General features: G+C 58.4%; 1 protein-coding gene across 1 annotated transcript in view; it reads left to right on the forward strand.

Annotated features, from left to right (window-relative positions):
• Positions 1-17,038, forward strand: part of TRIM62 (tripartite motif containing 62) — a 30,117-nt gene that overhangs the window by 1,627 nt on the left and 11,452 nt on the right. The window contains exons 2-3 of the mRNA XM_027775549.1: positions 12,977-13,072; positions 16,979-17,038. The exon at positions 16,979-17,038 is cut by the window's right edge and continues 260 nt beyond it. Coding sequence (XP_027631350.1) covers positions 12,977-13,072; positions 16,979-17,038 — 156 coding nt within the window. The remainder of the gene's footprint in view (positions 1-12,976; positions 13,073-16,978) is intronic.

Raw genomic sequence — 17,038 nt, forward strand, 5'->3', positions numbered from 1 at the left:
AGAGCATTTACCCACTGATAAACTTTTACAAAAGAAGAGAAGTGTGCCAGCCAGGTGGCATTGTGGTTAAGGCAGCCGGATCCCACATCACCGACTAGGTGGATCAAGTCCTAGACCCGATGACTTGAAAAATGCTGGGTGTTTGTACGTGGGCACCCAGAATACTGAGAGGAGAGTGGAGGAGAAGGGATTGGAGAATGGTCACCCCCTCGGGGAGTTGGTTTTCCATTTTCTTTCTCCCCCTCCCTCTCTGTCTCTCTCTGGCGAGTGGATGTACCACATAGCAAAAAGAAAGAAAAAGAAGTGGGGAGGAGGCAGACCTCTGGGAGTCTTGTTGGCTTTCTCACCTGCATTAGGACCTTCAAAGACTAAGTAAAACAATCCATGCAGAGAAATAGTTGGCTAAGTCTACAATTGTTTCCCTGTGAGCCTTTCTACTCCACTAGTAAACTCCTATGTAACTCTCAAAACCCTGCTCACATGTCCCGTCTCCCCTGACCAACAAATTAGCACTGGAGCTGCATTTCCCCAGATGCCCTCTGTTATGAGTATGATGCTCATACTATAGAGTGGCTGTATTTAGAAAATATGGTATATTTTTATACACCTCCTCCCTTGGAGGATTCTCAGTGTCATTTGCTTTTTCAAAAAAATGTATTTATTATTATTATTACTAAAGTTTGCTGTTGGGCACATGTACTCACCAGAGAGAGATGGGGGGGGTGTTGAGAAAGCAAGCCACCAGGTCCTGGATTCAAACTGTGGTCGGTCATGTGGAAGCCCCGTGCCTTAACCACCACACCACCTGCTGGCTCAGTGTCATTTGCTTTTAAAATGCTTAGAGAAATCTTGCAGCAAAGAAGCCCATGTTACTGTGTTTAATAAATGGTCTGCCAGCTTTTTGAACCTGGAATCCTCTTCTCAAGCTAAACCATTTAAATCCTCGGCCTTGGGAGACCAGTCTGGCACTCAGTTTCCCAAGGCCAGGGACAGTCTCTTGTCCCTCATATCTGTGGCCACAGAGTCTAGCATGAGGCCTGGCCCACAGGACAGACCAGTCATATTGAGTGGATGAGCAAATGGCCCACGCTGGCCCAGGTTGGCTGGGCTCGGGACGCTCAGAAGCTGGGACATTCTCCGAGAATGGAACAAGCCAGCTTGAGAGGGAGTGAGCTCTCTGGCCCTCTTGACACTTAAGCAGGAGCTAAGTGACCACCATGCCCTGGGTGGTAGGGTGTCCCAGCTCATCCAGACACGAGTGGGAGTCAGCCCGCACCTGAGGATGCAGGTTTCGTGGACGTGGCTGTTGGTCCCCAGAGAAATGGCCCCTGTTCACTGGCACCCCTGCCTGCACGCTTTGTGTGGCTGTCCAGGCACGGAGGCCCCATCAGCGGGTGAGAAGGGCCCTGGGCTCTGGGAGCCTGCACAGGCCGGCACTGGCCCTCCACCCCCAGAACCCCTTGCGTACCCATGTCCCAGTCTGTGAAGCGACATAAGTTGGGGGGAAGAGTGAGACTCTGGCAGGACTCAGCACAGGCTGTGCAAATTTGGAAGGACCCCGAAACCATCTGACCAACCTCTTCATTCCAGAGATGTGGGAACTGAGGTCTGGAGAGGTGCGGGGACAACCAGCGCCGTATTGCCGGATGGCAAGAGGGCCAGGGCTAGAGGGATCCTCCCTCTGGCTTTCTGACTCAGCCTCAGATCCCTGGCTCTCCTGTCTGCAAACAGAAAAATCCCAATTACCGTGTTGGGGGCTTGGCACTCCATCCCATGACCTGGGCGGCAGGAGAAATCGAACATATATTTTCTCCAAATGTTCCTGGAATCCTTTCATTCCCTGGTGAAAAGGAAGACAGAGCTAGCACTCTCATGCCCTCACCCACCCCCCCGCACACCGTCTTGGGGTCAGGCTCACCTGGGTTCTGACCCGGGCCGTCCATGTAACTTGGTGAGCCTCTCGCGTGCGCCCTGATGCTTAGTCCTAATCCAGTCAGGGCTTCACCCCACGAGGGCTTTCCCAGGGCTGACCAGGGAGACCGGCACGTGGGAGGGGCCCGTCATTTCTCTGCCCACCGGTGGGAGCTTCTCTGCCCAGCGAAGCGGGTGCCCAGACCTGCCTCTCTTGCTGAGAAGGAGGATGCTTTGCGCTGGTGTCTCTTTCGGCTGGGGCAGGTGGCGCCAGGGAAACTGGCTTCCCCCTGGAAAGAATATGGTCCTGGGCAGGGTTCAGGCCACCCTCCATGCCCACCTGCCTCTCCCCACTGTGGGCAGCCGGGCCCACCAACTGGCGATGCACTGGGAAGGAGGCCGACCCACCCTTCGCACCCCTCCTCCCATAGCTGTGCTGCCGGAGCCTGAGCTTGGCCCCTGTCCTGGAGAGCTAGGCTGGGGCTGGCAGGGCCTTGGTGCAACGTTCACTTGACAGATGGGGAAACGGTGGATGGGGAGGGAGGCATTTGCCCAAGGCCTCAAAGCAGAGGAGGCCAGGCCTGTACTCAGCTGGAATCCCCTGACACCCGACTTAGCAGTTGGCCTGGAGCTTTTACATTTATTATAAATCCTGAGGGCGGCACAGCGGAAAGATTAAGAACTCTGGCTTTGTTCTCAGGCGGTTTTAATCCTGCTATACTATTCACTCGCTGTGTGACCTCCAGAAAATTACTCACCGTCTCTGAGCCTTGGGTCTTTGTTAGCAGCACAGAAGTAATGCGGTTAGGGCTGAATAAGATGGCGTCTGTAAAGAATGAGCACTGGCACTCAGGAAACGTCAGCCATAGCCCCTGCGTCACAGCCGGCACGTGGACGCCTGTCGACATCCACACGGCCGACCACAGGGGAGCGGCTCCCTGGCCTCATCCCGCCAGATTCCAGCAGCGCCCCTCCCCCACACATCTTGACAACAAAGAATGTCCCCAAATGTTGACGAATGTCTCCTGGGGTCAGAATCACCCCGAGCTGAGAGCCTGACCTAGAGAAGTCCTGCTCAGCTTTCAAGATTCGGATCAAATATGGCATGCCACACAGAACTGCCCTGTGCTCCAGGTTCCAGGACAGGGGTCAGAGCCTGGCATGCTGCGTGTCCCGGGTCGAGTCACTTCACTTCTCGAAGCCTCCAGGTGCTCCTACCGTGTGGGCAGTGCCATTCCCAGGCTGTCTAAGCCTTAGGGATGCCCCATCAGAAGTGTCTCATACGGTGCCGGGCCCCGGGGGCGCACAGTGATTTTCAAATATCTTCATTTACTCCGGTTATGAAATTGACACAAGCAGCAGAGCTATAACATGCACGACCGGAAGCCCCTGCATGAGCCCACCCTGGGGCAGACGTGACTAGGGCTGCCACATGGTTCTGCAGCACTCTGGTGTAGTGTGCATGCGCGCGATACTCTCTCTCCTCCCCACTGCTGAGACCTGGACCAGAGCAAAGGCAAGGGAGGGTCTGGGGCTTCTCACCTGGAGCTCATGGACCTGGCCCATGCCGGGTACAGTGAAGAGCATCTCTGTTACCTAGTTTGACCTGCGGAGCAGCCTGTCGGGGGGTGTTAGTATTCCTTTCACAGAGGAGGAAACCGAGGCGCGCAGAAATTAAACATGTTCGGTCATCCAGCCGGTAAATAGCCGGGCAATTGGAAGCCAGTCTGACTGGCCACATCAACCCCCAGCTGCCTCTGAGGGCCAGGGCGGCCACCTCCCAGCCCCCATTGCCTTCCGGTTGAGTGTCAGTGCAGAGCTCAGCTGAGGACGCCCCGAGGGCAGGTGGCTGAGATGTCTCTTAGTCAGGCCATGGCTCTCAGGCCATCTCAGGTTCCTAACCCCCAGAGAGGGGATCCATTCAGTCTCAGCCCCACCCCCCACCCGCCTCATGTGACCATTGGAGCCTTTCCCGGGCCTCCTTCCTGCTGGTGGGGACAGCCAGATCAGCCTTGGATGGGAGCCCTGACAAGCAGGCAGGGTGGCCCAGAGGTGGTACTGCTGCCACATGAGGAAAGGACAGGGCAGGGGGACTGGATTCGAATCTTGGCTCTGGCGTCTTCCAGAAGAGTGGGAAGGCACCAGCCCCTCTGCACGCCCCTTCGCAGCCTGACACCACGGCAGAGCAAGGCTGCACTGTGGAAGGGGCAGTGACTTGTCCAGTGCCGAGCTGGGCGGCAGCTGGTTGCCCATGCCTGGGGAGGTCCTGGAGAAGCAGCTCCTGCTGTTCCTGTGCCCAGGAGAGGGGAGAGAGGGGACGGCAGGGGCAGGGCAGGGGCAGGGTTCACGGCAGACAGCAGCCTGGCCAGGACACCCCTGCGGCGCAGGTCACTGCAGAAACAGGGCTGAGGCGGAGCGCCTGAGGAGGAGTGGCAATGACAGGTAACAGCACGCCCTGGGCACTTCCTGGGGCCGGCGCTGCTCTGGCCATCCGGGGCCCAGCAGCCCTTTGCTTCCTGTCCTCCCCGAGTGGGGCCAGGATCGGCACCTCTCACAGTGAGGCTGATGGAGGTTGAGATTCGGTTCCGGCCCAGAGTCACACTGCGAGGAGAGAGAGCTGGGCTCAGCGGCTGTCTGACTCCGACTCACCCCCCTCAGGGAGCCTTCCTGTGGGGAGGGACCTCGGAAACCATGCAGCCGCCTGTTCCCCACTTTGCAGATGGGGAGGCTCGGCCCTGCCAGCCCTTGGTCCATGGGGTTTTCTCGGCGTCCTTTATCCTCCCAGCCATGAGCCCCGCAGACCCTCTGGGAGGAGGAACACCCGCAGGCGGGTTCTGTCTCGAATTCGAAGATTCATTTCATATTCCCCAGTGGGCACTCGTGCTGTGACTGTGGGGGCTGGCCCGTGTGGGGCCCAGAGAGCCACTCCAGGCTGGCACTGCCCCACCCCGGGCAGCAGCCCGTGAACCAGCATCGCCCTAGCTGAGGCTTGCCCAGCGCTGAGCCCTGAAGCATGTGCCGCGGGCTCCAGGCCAGGCAGCGGGAGAGAAGGCATTATGGGCAGAGGGAACAAAGCCATCCCAGCCTCCAGGGCCTGTGCCCACTGCACCGGTCAGAGCTCTACCCTTCGGCCGTCTCTCTCCCACCCCACCCCTCGCCCCCCGGCGCTCTCTCTCTCCCCTGGAATCCTCACACAGCACTATGAAGTGTTTCTCATGGCCCCGTTTTACAAATAAGGAAACCGAGCCTCAGAAGTGGGCCTCAGGTCACAGAGGCACTGTCACTAGGGCTAGGCTAGGACTCAAGTGACCTGGGCCTGCCCAGGGACAGGTGCGGATGCATTCAGGCGGTTGTCAGAGTTGAAGGGAAGGAATGGGGGGTGGAGGCTGGGTGCATTAAAAATGACGTAATGGCTATATCACTGGACTCCCATGTAGTCAACCTTGGTTCAAGTCCCAGACCCGGTGGCTTAAACTCACACCGCACATGTGTGCATGCATGCCCAAGATCCCGAGAGGAGAATGGAGGAGAAGAGATTGCGGCATGGCCAACCCCCACCCCCCGCTGGGGTGGGGGGTGATTCCTCACTTTCTGTCTCTCTGTCTCTCTGTCTTTCTGGTGAGTGCACGCACCCTATAGCAAAAACCTCTCCAAAAAAGAAAAAAAAAAAATGAAAAGCCAGGTCTGGCTAGCCCAAAGCAGTCTTTGAGTACACACAGGTGCACAGAACGTCCGTGTGCAAACACTCACACTCACACACACAGCTCAGACATCCTGAAGATGCCGGGGAGCCAGGAGTAGCTGCAGTCAGATGAGTGTGGCCCGGCAGATCTGCAGCCTAGACAGCTCTTGGGGTGGAGGACAGGGTGGACAGGGGCGACCCCAGTGGCAGGGGAGCAGCCAGCTATTGCCCAGGCTGTACTACTCCGAAAGGCATACCGAGTGTGAGGAGACAGGGGAGAACTCCCGTCTGTCAGGAGGAGCGGAGCAGCAGGGGTTCTGGGCATAGCCATTGTGACAGTGGTGGGGGACAGAGCTGCAGTGTCGGTTAGCCACGCTATGATCCCTGGCATCTGCGGGTCAGAGAGGAAAGAGCGCAGCCCCCCCCCCACCCCGGGCCCCCGAGAAGAGAGGCCTGGAGGGCCCACCGTGTGCCTGCACACCTGGCCCCTTCATAGGTGTCACCTCATCGCTTCCACAGCCCTGTGCTGGGGCTCTTATCCCATCTTATATCTTACAGAGAAGTCGTGGAGTTGGGCTCCAAGAGGGCAGAGGTGACTTGCCCAAGATCACGCAGGCTGAATTCAAACCCAGGTTTTCCTGGCTCCAGAATTCATGTTGTCTCTATGAGGATGAGAAGGTCCTGGGGCTAAGCTGAGATGGTTTCTCCATGTGCCTGACTTGGGCCAGGGAGGGGGCTGGCCCTGCAGGGTCTGACCTTAGGCTCTCCATCGTCCTGTGCTGTAACCCATCCTTCCCCTTCAAACCAGCCTGGTGTGGGGCCCCAGAGCCTCACAGCTGAGGTGTCTGCAGAATCGTGTGCTCCAGTCTGCCCGGCCATGGCTGCGGCTGGAAGAGGAGAGTCGTGGCTCTGTCCTCCAAGAGTCCCTCCCCAGTCCCCTCACCTGCCCTACCCCGTCCACCTATCTCAGGCTGACTTTTGTTTTCTTTCAATTTGCTAGAGGGTGTGTGCATTTGCCAGAGAGACAGAGTGAGAAAGCACTTCCTATGGGAATGGGCACGCCACAGTCCCTTCCCCTCCATTTTCCTTTCGGCATGCACACACACGCACCCAGAGTGGTTTTCAAGCCGTCAGGTCCAGGACTCGAGCCACACAGTCAGCAATGAGGGGTCCTGCCACCTTCACCACACAGCTGGCCAGCCCTCTCAGGCTGACATTCAAGGCTCCCTCCACCCCTCCACCATTCCCCCCGCCCCCCAGCTGCCCTTTCCAGCTTGAGACTCCACCTTGCTGTCACACACCTGGCTCTGGGCATCTGACTGCCCCAGCTTCCTGCACACACCACGTGTGTCCCTGGCTGCCTGATCAGGTCTCTGTACCCGCAATGCCCTCGCCCCATCCCGAAGAGTTGAAGGAGCCTGCCCACATGCCTTCCCTGGTCCTCCCACCAGAAATAAACTCTGACTGCAAAGCACCCAGTGCCGAGCCCCTATTTCACATGTAACTACAATTACCGTGGTTGCCACGACAGATAAGATCGATTGCGCTCACCTTGTGTGTCATGTCAGGTCGTGAACTGTTACTTAATCCTCACAGTGACCCCCTGGAGCAGGTGCTGTCAGAGCCTCACGTTACAGATGCGGGAGCCGCGAAGGAAGGAGGGTGTCACAAACAGCCAGGTGGTGACCGCTGCGTTGGATCCGCGCAGGCCCTCCCTGACTGTCTCGCTCTCCCCTGTGCTCTGCCTGTTTGAGTCTCAGCCTCCTCCACCAGCTGCAGGCCCTTTAAGGGCAGGGACTGTGTCTGCAGCCCCAGAGCAGTCAGCACAAAGTCTGTTGCTCGCTGGGTGCTCAGAGATCATTGTGGAATCGGGTCAGCCACGTAGCACAGCAGTTAGTTGCTGTGCAGTGGAAGCAGATCCCACATAGCTGACCAGGGTTAGAGTCCCCGCCCCGAAAGCTTGAAAAACATGCCAGCACATGATATGTCCCCAGGATGTTGGCAAGATGAAGAACTGGAGGGAAAAGCACCCTTGTGCAGCCAGCCCCATTGGGGGTGCTTTCTCTCTCCTTTTGTTCTCTCTCATGCATGCCTCTGGTATGTATATTAGTATATATATCTGTATATATGTATATACATACATATATATATATATCTGCCCTGAATGGAAGGCAGAGAGGCTGAGCAGGTTTTTTCTTTCTTTTTCTTAATTAACATATAATAATTGTACACATTTGTGGGGCTGCACTGTGATTTTTTTTTTAGAAAGAATTATTTTATTTAACTTTATTTATTTTATTTTTATTTGACCAATAAGGGACAGAGTGAGAGCGAGAAAGAGAGTGAGAGTGGGAAAGTGAGAAAGGAAACCGCCAGTTGCAGGACTCGAACCATGGTCGGCCATGTGGGAGTCCCTTAACCACCATGCCACCTGCCGGCCCTGCACTGTGATGTTATGGTACAGGAATATAATGGCAGCGATTTGTCTGGGTTAATCAGCACCATCTTAACTGTTTTTTCATTTGTGCTGGGAGCGTCCAAAACCCTCCCTTTGAAGTTACTTTAAAATGTAGCTGTTGCCATCGGTATTCTCCTGCTGTATTCCGTGACGCTAGAAATGGTTCCTTCTGCCGACCTGAAATTCCGTTTCCACTGATCAGCATTCCTCCATTCCCCCGTTCAGGCCAGCCTCTAGCTGTCATCGTCATCCTCTCTCCCCAAGACCACATCCTCAGCTTCCACAAGTGATGGAGAACGCGGTAGTTCTCTTCCGCGCCTGGCTTATTTCACTGACTGTACCGGCCTCTGGGCTCACCCATTTAACATCACATGACAGGGCTTCGTCCTTTTTGATGGGTGTGTAGTATCCTATCATATTCATAAACTGCGTTTTGTTTTAGAGAATTTTATTTCATTTTATTTATTTATTATTATTTTTTAATTTGACCAGAGAGGAGCAAAAGAGAGAGAAAGTGAGGAAGCAAGCTGCCAGGTTCGGGACTCGAGCTGCACTTGACGAGTAGGAGTCCAGAGCCTTAACCACCATGCCCCCTGCTGGCCCTCGACTGCATTTTCTTTATCACTCGTCAGTGATGGGCGCTTAATTTGCTTCCATGCCTTGGCTGTTGTGAAGAGTGCCGCAGTGAACGCGGGGTGAACGTGGGGGTGCCAGGTCTGTTTTCAGTTGGGCAGTTGCCCCCTACTAGCTGTGTGACCCTGAGCCTCAGCTCCCCTCTCTGAGAAGGAGGTGACAGCGGCACTAGCCTCTGGGACTGTCATGAGAATTAGAAATGCAAACCTGAACCGCGTCCCTCTGCAGGGCCTCTGACCCGAGTGTCTGTCCCCGGTGCCATCCTCGTTCTCGGGTTAGCTCTGTCACTGAGCACTGCATCCCAGGTGCCTGCGTGCCGCCAGGCCTCTTCCCTGGGTGTGACATTTCCAGTGTCTCCTCCTTCAAGCGTGTGGCTGTGGGCCAGTCAGCCCCTCCCCTCGGATCTCAGATTCCTGTTCTGGCAATCAGAGTGCTCAGACCAGATGGTCCCTCCAGTCCCTCCCTGCTCTGGCCACCTGAGGAGGCTGAGAGGAGCCACCTGGACGCAGCGAGAGGCGAGGACATGAAGTGACCGAGGACCTTCATGCCCTGCCTCCCAAGCACCCAGTGTATGCCAGGCTCTGTGGCCAGAGGCTTCTTAACATTACCCCATCGCACCCTGCCCGCTCTGGGAGCTACTGGTATCCCCACTTGGCAGACGAGGGCCCGGGGCACAGAGAGGTTGGGTGGCACCCCAGGGTCACACAGCTAATGTGTGGTAGAGCCAGTCTCCTGGCCCAGGTCTGCCTGACCCCTGGCGGGAAAGAGCCCATGGGGGAGCTGGGAAGGAAGGTGACCAGAACTTGGCCTCCTCCTGAGTCCGGCCCTGTGGGCCCCAGGCTGTGGTGCTCCAAGTCGGCTGTTTCGTCAGACTCCACCTAGCCCGGCCGGACTGAGCCCCCACCCTTCAGAGGTGAGCTCTGACCCCCTGGGCAGGCTGGTCCTGCACGCTCCCCCGAGTGCCCGGCCCACCCCAGGGACTGTGGGTGTGAGGATCTCTGACATCGCCCTTGCCCTCTGAGCCCACATCCCGTGAGGAGTCTGCTCGGCAGGGTGCCGTGCACATAGCTGTCTGACGGCGGTGCGGCGACGTGGGTTTGATTCTCAGGGAGGCGACAGTGGGGGAAACTGGTGCCCTTCACCCCGTGCACACCGTGATGCATCTGTGTTGTCTGTCCCCAGCTCATGCACGACCCATGGAGTCATGGAGTCCAAAGTCAGGGAGGAATTTGTGTGAGTCCCCGGAGCGCCCCGAGCGATGTGAGGAACCCTGGGGTCGGGGGGACGCCGTACTCCCTGCCTCCTCCAACCGCCACACCCCAGCCAGACTGCCCCATGCTGGCTAGACGGAGGCCATCTCAGACGGCCGAGGAGCAGACACTGCACTCAGGCAGGTTTGACCCATCTGCCCGAGGCTTCCGCCGGTTGTAATAGGCCACGGCCGCCGTCAGCCGTGGGTGCGTCTCCGTAGGCAGAGAAGGCGGCGGAACCGACTCCAGGTGGATACGCTGGAGCCAGCTGCCACCCCTGCGAGCTGATCATGTGCGTCTCTTCCTGCCTCCGTGGCCAGGGGCCAGCACTGACAGCCTGAAATCCACTTTGGGGAGCATCTACACCACAGAAATTAGCAAACACTACCAGGACTTCCTCCTCTTTCTCCTCCTCCTCTGTTTTTTCCTCCTCTTCTTCCTCTTTCTCCTCCTTCTCCTCCTCTTCCTCCTCCACTTCCTTCTCTTCTTCCCCCCTGCCTTCTCCTGTACCTCCTCTTGTTCTTCCTCCTCCTCTTCCTCTTCCTCCTCCACTTCTTCCTCTTCCTCTTCTTCCCCCTCTGCCTCCTCCTCTACCTCCTCTTGTTCTTCCTCTTCCTCCTCCTCCTCCTTTTCCTCCTTCTCCCCTTCTTCCTCCTCCGCTTCTTCCTTCTCTTCTTTCTCCTCTTGTGTGTTCTCCTTCTCCTCCTCTCTCTCTCCTCCTCTTTCTTCTTTCTTTTTCCCAGAGTGCCGGCTCCCCAGCATGTCACTGAGCCTCGTGATGCTGTGGACGCCCCCTCTCCGTGGACCCAGTTCCTTCCTCCTGCCAACCTTTCTAGTTCCGCTTGTGACTTCCATGTTGACAGTTTCCTCATGGGCCGAAATGGCTGCCAGAGTTCCAGCCATCGTGTCTGTGCCAGCTCTCTACTCTCACACACACACAAAAGCTGCTCCTGTTCTTTACCTTACGCCTGTCTTCACGGCTGGCTCCTCATCCTTCAGCTATCATCTCTGGCTTACCTCCTCAGAGAAGCCTTTCCTGACCTCCTACCTCAAGTTCCCTTCCAACCCACACTGCCTTGTTGTCTCCACAGTGATCTCACATTGGTTCTTTTCTTTTCTTATTGTCTGTCTTCTTCCCTCGCCTGGAAGACTCATCGGGCAGGGAGTGTGTCTGTCATGTCCGCTGCTAAATCCCCTGGTTACCGTGGCTGGTTACACAGCAGCTGCTCAATAAATGTTTGTTGACTGAATAAGTGACAGTAAGCAAAGATTATTTTGCTCTTTGCTTTCTGCCCTGAGCATGTCGTCCTGGCCATGTGCCTGGGTTGCTGCCTCGTCTGTAAAATTGGTTGAACTAGGTATTTTATGTGGCTCCTCCCCACTCGGACAGAACGAGTGAGTGGGAGGGAGGTGAGTGTGGACAGGTAAGCCAGCCTCCCTGGCACCGCTCGGCCTCGCTGACTGGGGAACCCAGGGCTGCAGTTCATTCCCCTGAAAACTAACTGGAGCCCTGTCTCAGTGCCAGGCCACTGCTGGCTGGGGGGCATTCAGAGAGGGAGAAAGAGGACCTCTGGGGGACCTGGGCTAATATGGGGGCGGGAGAGGGACAGTGCCCAACCTGTCCGCCGTGCTGGACCCCGTGCTGGGAGCACTGGCCCCCACGCCCCTCAGGCACTGGACAAGGTTCTGGAGGCCCTGCTGCTTGCCAGGCGCTGCCCTGGGCACTGCGGATGCAGCGGTCAGCAGCCGGTGGGACCCTGCCCTCGTTCTGATGGAGCGGCGCTGTAGACATGCTGCAGATGAGTAAGGGCATTGCGGGCAGTGAGGGCGCTATGGAATCCGCGAAGCTGGGTGTGCGACAGACTGTGAGGCGCCACCACCGGGCATGGTGTGGTCAGGCAAGACCCCAAGGAGTGGCGTCTGAGTGGAGAGGTCAGTGGTACGAAGGAGTCACTGCGAGGACATCTGAGCAAGGAGGGGCTGGCCGGAGGAAGCAGCCGGTCAGAAGGCCCAGGATGGCGGAAGGAGTGGGAGGTGGGGGCAGGAGCAGGTGGGACGGGCGCGCTGCGGGAGGTGCCCAGACACTTGTCAGCAAGACGAATCGTATTTAATGCAGCGTGACGGTACCTCAGAAAGCTCGTGGGAAATGACTTGAAGCACAGGTTTATTTCGGTGTAAAGCAAATTGAAATCCATGCATAGTCTTTTCATAATCTATGTTTTCCATGAGCTTTTGAAATACCCTTTCTGTTTTAAACCAAACTGAATGCAGAAAAATCTGTGATGCCCGAAGTATCGAAATTCCGAACAAGGACAAGGTCACTGGTGATGCCCTGCCACACCGTGGAACCTGAGGCAAAGGGAGATCAGGAAAAGGGACCCGAGCTTACGGAAAACGTCGATATTGCTATCTTGCCTGTCGTGGGTCTGTTGTTCACTCTGCGTGTCGTTGTGGAAAAGTGTCACTTGGCCTCAAGATCACGGTCCCCAGAACAGACCGCCAGGCTCCAACCCTAAGCGTTAAACTCTCAGGTTTAGGTGTGCAGTCAGCCAGGCTTCCACCTCTGCACCCTCTCTCCCGCAGACGGTGGGGCTCCTCGGGGGACCATCACACCCCCTCCCGGTTACTGGGCAGCTCCAATGAGCTCACATCAGCAGGGCTGAGACCAGGGCCGGGCCCAGAGGAGGCTGGCGGTTCCTCTGAGCCATGGCCCGGTTACCGCCTTGGCTCCCAGCAGAAGATTCTAAGCAGGGAGCCCGTGGCCAGCGCCGGCAGGGGGAAGGTTTGTGGAGGCTCATTGGACACGGCAGATCAGGAGCTCCTAGGACGGCCAGAGAGGAGGCTGTTGCACAAGTCGGACGAAAGATGGGGACTGATTCTGGAGATATTCAGGAACCGGCTCTGCAGGAGTGGGCAGTGAGGCTGACAGGCGGCGGGTGTGATGGATGAAGGCCGGGACGACAGCGCCCGGCAGCGATCAGGCTCGGGGATCGTCCCGCGAAGCCTCTGGCCGCGCTCCAGTCTTGGCCCTGTGTGTTTCAGAGGGAGCTGAAGGAGCAGCTTCAGGCCCTTCAGGACAGCGAGCGGGAGCACACGGAGGCGCTGCAGCTGCTCAAGCGACAGCTGGCTGAGACCAAGGTGAGCTGGCAGGGCGAAGGGGCGTGGCCGGCAGGTGAGGGCGGAGCCAGCTGGGGACGAGGGGCGGGACCTCAGTCTGCGGTGGAGACCCAGCGCGCGGCCAAGCTAGCGCGAGGGGGCGGGGCCTCGGGGTCACAGCGTCAGGCCCACCCGGCACGCGAGGGGAGGGGCGGGGCCAAGAGCGGCTGCGGCGGAGGCGAACCGGGTGGACCCACCCAGGATGGCAGCGGGCAAGGGTTTGGGCTGGTGCCTGGGTTATGCATGGGGCTGTTTCTACCTTCCCGCTTGGGTGGAAGCGTGAGTGGGACCAGGGGCCTCCAGAAGCCCCTTGGTGTCCTGCAAGACTGGAAGGATGTACCCAGTCTGTTGTCCCCTCCCCCAGTTAAACACGCCCCTTAGACAAGGAGAAGCCCTCCTGAGCCTTGGGGGCCCAGCCCTGGTGTCATCCACCCGCCTAAGCTCCAGAAGGGGCAGTATGGGCTCAGAAGTTAGGCCAGACTTGTGGTCTCTGGGGGAGGCGCCTTTTTCCTTGGCCCCAGAGGAAGGAGCTGTGTCCTGGCATGGCCCCAACTTGTGTATGTGGGCAGATTGCATAGGTCTCTGGGCTCCCAGTGTCCACTGAGCTCGCTCCATAACTACAGGGCTGGCAGGGGCCCGTCCTCCACACAGAGTGACTGTCCCCAGAGCGGTGGCAGGATGCACTGCCCACTTTCTGCATGCTTGGGGCTCGGGTCACCCTGGAGCCTAGAGAGGCCGTTGGAAACCCAGACCTGTGCCCCAACATGGCCACCAACCTCTGTAGGGTCGCGGAGAGGTCAGGACAAACATTCCTTCAGAGAACATTCCAGCGTGCCTCTGCACGGGACCCCCAGCGGGCAGTAAATGAGAAACAGTCCCGGCCCCTGCCCTGTCGCTTCCCAGGCTGCGTCTCCCCTTCCGTGTGGCCATTCTGTACGTCCGCTGTGGGGATGAGAAGCGAGTGTTGGTAGAAGTGTCTCCTGGGTGAGAGGGAGTATTATGGTCTGTTTCTCCTGACAGCATACTCTCCCCCTCCCCCTGCAGTGTTTTTCTTCGCTGACCTCTCCCTCCTGCTTTCCTGTCCATCTGTCTGCCTCTGGGGGGTCCTGTGGGCCCTGTCCCTTCCCGCTCCCCCAGCCCGGCTTCCTGTCTGGACTGGGGTGTTTATACAAGAAATGCCTATGGAGGCTGGAGGTCATATTTCACCGGGTGGCTGACTCCATTCCGCCCGACCTCCCTCGGAGCCCTCCTCGCTCGGCCCTGGCTGGGTGACTGGCTGGGTGACAGTTCTTGGCAGTGTTCTTCTGAAAGGGCCCCCAGGTGTTCCAGGGGAGGGGCTGGGCTGGGCTGGGGGCTGCTCTCCCGGCCGGCCGTGGCTCCCAAGCAGAAGCTGGGGAAGGGCTGACTGCTCCAGAAGGAACCGGACTGGGCAGAGCGTGCCTGGACCTCTCAGTGCCGAGCCCTGCGCTTCCCCTCCGTTGTCGCCCCAGCCCCACGACAGGTCACCCTACGGCAGCTGGACTGCCCCAGACCCAGCTCTGACACACAGTAGGTGCACGTAAATTGAGTGAGTGAAAGGGGGAGAAAAGGAACTCTGGGGGTGGGAGCTATTATCTCAATTTCATCAGTGAGACACAGGCACAGAGAGGTTGGGGGACTGGCCCGAGGCCCCACAGCTAGTAAGCGGGTACTGTCGCCCAGCTCTGGAAGCCCTGCGTGCACTGCCGGCTCCTGCCGGGTGTCCCCTGGGATGTCCTCAGCAAGCTCTATGGCGCCATGGTCAGCAAGCCAGGGAGTTGGGGACCTACTGGATGGGCTTGGGCTCCCAGGGTGGCTCCCTGTCTTTCTCTACCCACCCCGTCTGTCCTGCACCCCCAGCCTGAAAAGAAGGTGCCTGCACCCAGCTCTGAGGAGGATCTTGGGCAAGGCCCCCCCACCCCCCACTAGCCCATTCTTACCCAGGAGGGGCTCAGCCACGACCGAGAGAGTAAAATGTGAGGTGGTGTTTACAGAGGCCCTGCCTGAAAGGTGAGAGGTCTCAGAGAGGCGGCTTCCGCCCAAGGCCTTGCAGGGGGGTAGGACTCTGTCAGGGGGACAAAGGGTTTGGGTGGGAGGGTCGCTCTAGGCAGGTGGAATTGCACACCAGGGAGGTAAGTTAGGATCAAACTGAGAAGGGTCTTGACTGCTAGGCCGAAGAGCTGGGCATTTTATGCACCATCGAGGTGCCAAGGACGATTCCTAAATGTGGGCTGGCAGTGACCCATGGTCCACTTTGGGAGGCTTGCCCTTTAGAAGGACCAGTGAGCTTTTTGGCAGAGACAGGCGGTGACTTGTGGACCTGGGGGACTCACGGGGACACATTGGGGAAACTGAGAACAGGCCTGGCAGGAGCCCTGCAAGGCCACCATATCGCCTGAGGGCAGCAGACTTGGACAGGAGGGAGGGCGAGTAGAGAGGGAAGGACCCGGCCTGGAGGAGCCCAAGGAACACGGGTGGCAGAGAGAGAGCAGCCGCAGACAGGGGAGGCAGGCCAGAGCTGGACTGGGGTGGAGGCCGGCGCACCCCATGCTGCAGCTGAGGGGCTGGAGGGGCCTGCACGGAGGATGCGCCAGGTGGTGCGGAAGATAGGTCCTGGCTTCCCATCAGCGACGGCTGCTGCAGAAGCCTGGCCCTCCCTGGCAAAGGGCTCTGGCAGCCCCCACAGCCCGCGCACTCCCCCACCGCCCCCCCGCCCCTTTGTCTGCCTGGCTCTCTGGGTGGGCATGCGCAGGGGGCTGGCTCGCTGCCAGCAGTTCTTCCGCGCCACAGCAGCGCTGCACGACTGGAGGGAACAGGCCCTAATTGAGCCTTTGTTGAGCCTCCCACAGAGCCTGGGCACTGAACACAGTGGGGTCTCTGACTCCGTGAACGCCCAGCCAGGATCCCACACAGTGGAGTGCAGAGGCAGGCCCCACAGGCCGCAGGACTGGCTGCACTCCTACCCGTGTCCTGGCACGAGTCACGCTGGGCCCTCTGCCTGGTCCCCAGCCCTGCCTGATACCCTGCCCACCCTTCAGGCCCCAGCCCAGAAGCCAGCTCTCGGGAGGACTTCCATTAGAGCCCAGCCCTTGTAACAGCCAGGCCTTCTCTACATCCCCGTGCGTCGTTCATGAGCATCTGTCATTTCCTCCTCCTCCTGCATCTTCTTTCAGCCACAGCCCTGCGATACATGGTTGTGTCAACCCCTTTCACAGACACAGAAACTGAGAGTCATAGGTCTTAGTCTTAGGCTATGGAGGCGGCATCCGCCAGGGACCCAGAGCTAGGACTGTCACCCAAAGCCCATGTCCTTCCCCCCGCCACCCCTGGGCCCCGTGGTGCAGAAAGAACTGTGAGCCCATGCTCCCCTCCTCTGATAAAGACTTCAAACGGCAGTCCTCAACCCCCAGCTGAGGGTCACAGGGGCGACGGGACAGGGTGAGTGACCTTGAAGCTCTGCCCGCAGGACACAGCTCACAAAGCTCTTTGATCTCCGTGAGCTCCTAGTCCTGCCTTGAGCCCCAAGAATGGCCCGTGACTGAATTTTAAAATAAAGACTTTGCGTGTCACAGCCTGAACCCAGCCCTGCCCCGCCCCCAGCCTCCCATGTCCCCGGCCCAAGCCTGAAGCTAGGTGTCACCCACTTCCGCTGCTTCTCTCCAAGCCCCGCTGCCCCCGCCCCAACCATGCTGTCTGGTTCCCGGTGGGCCACACAGAGCCACGTGCTGTCCCTGGCCACGCGCTGCCCTCGGGCCACCGTGCTCTTGCTTTCCCCCACCTCGCGCCCTTCCCCACCCTGTCCTCTTAGCATGCCTCTCATCCACGACCACACCATCGCTCCCTGCCATAACCCCTGACTGTCCCCCACAGTCTTCCACCAAGAGCCTGCGGACCACCATCGGCGAGGCCTTCGAGCGGCTGGAACGGACT

The sequence above is a fragment of the Tupaia chinensis genome, unplaced genomic scaffold, assembly GCF_000334495.1.
Source record: "Tupaia chinensis unplaced genomic scaffold, TupChi_1.0 Scaffold000573_1, whole genome shotgun sequence".
Classification (NCBI taxonomy): domain Eukaryota; kingdom Metazoa; phylum Chordata; class Mammalia; order Scandentia; family Tupaiidae; genus Tupaia; species Tupaia belangeri.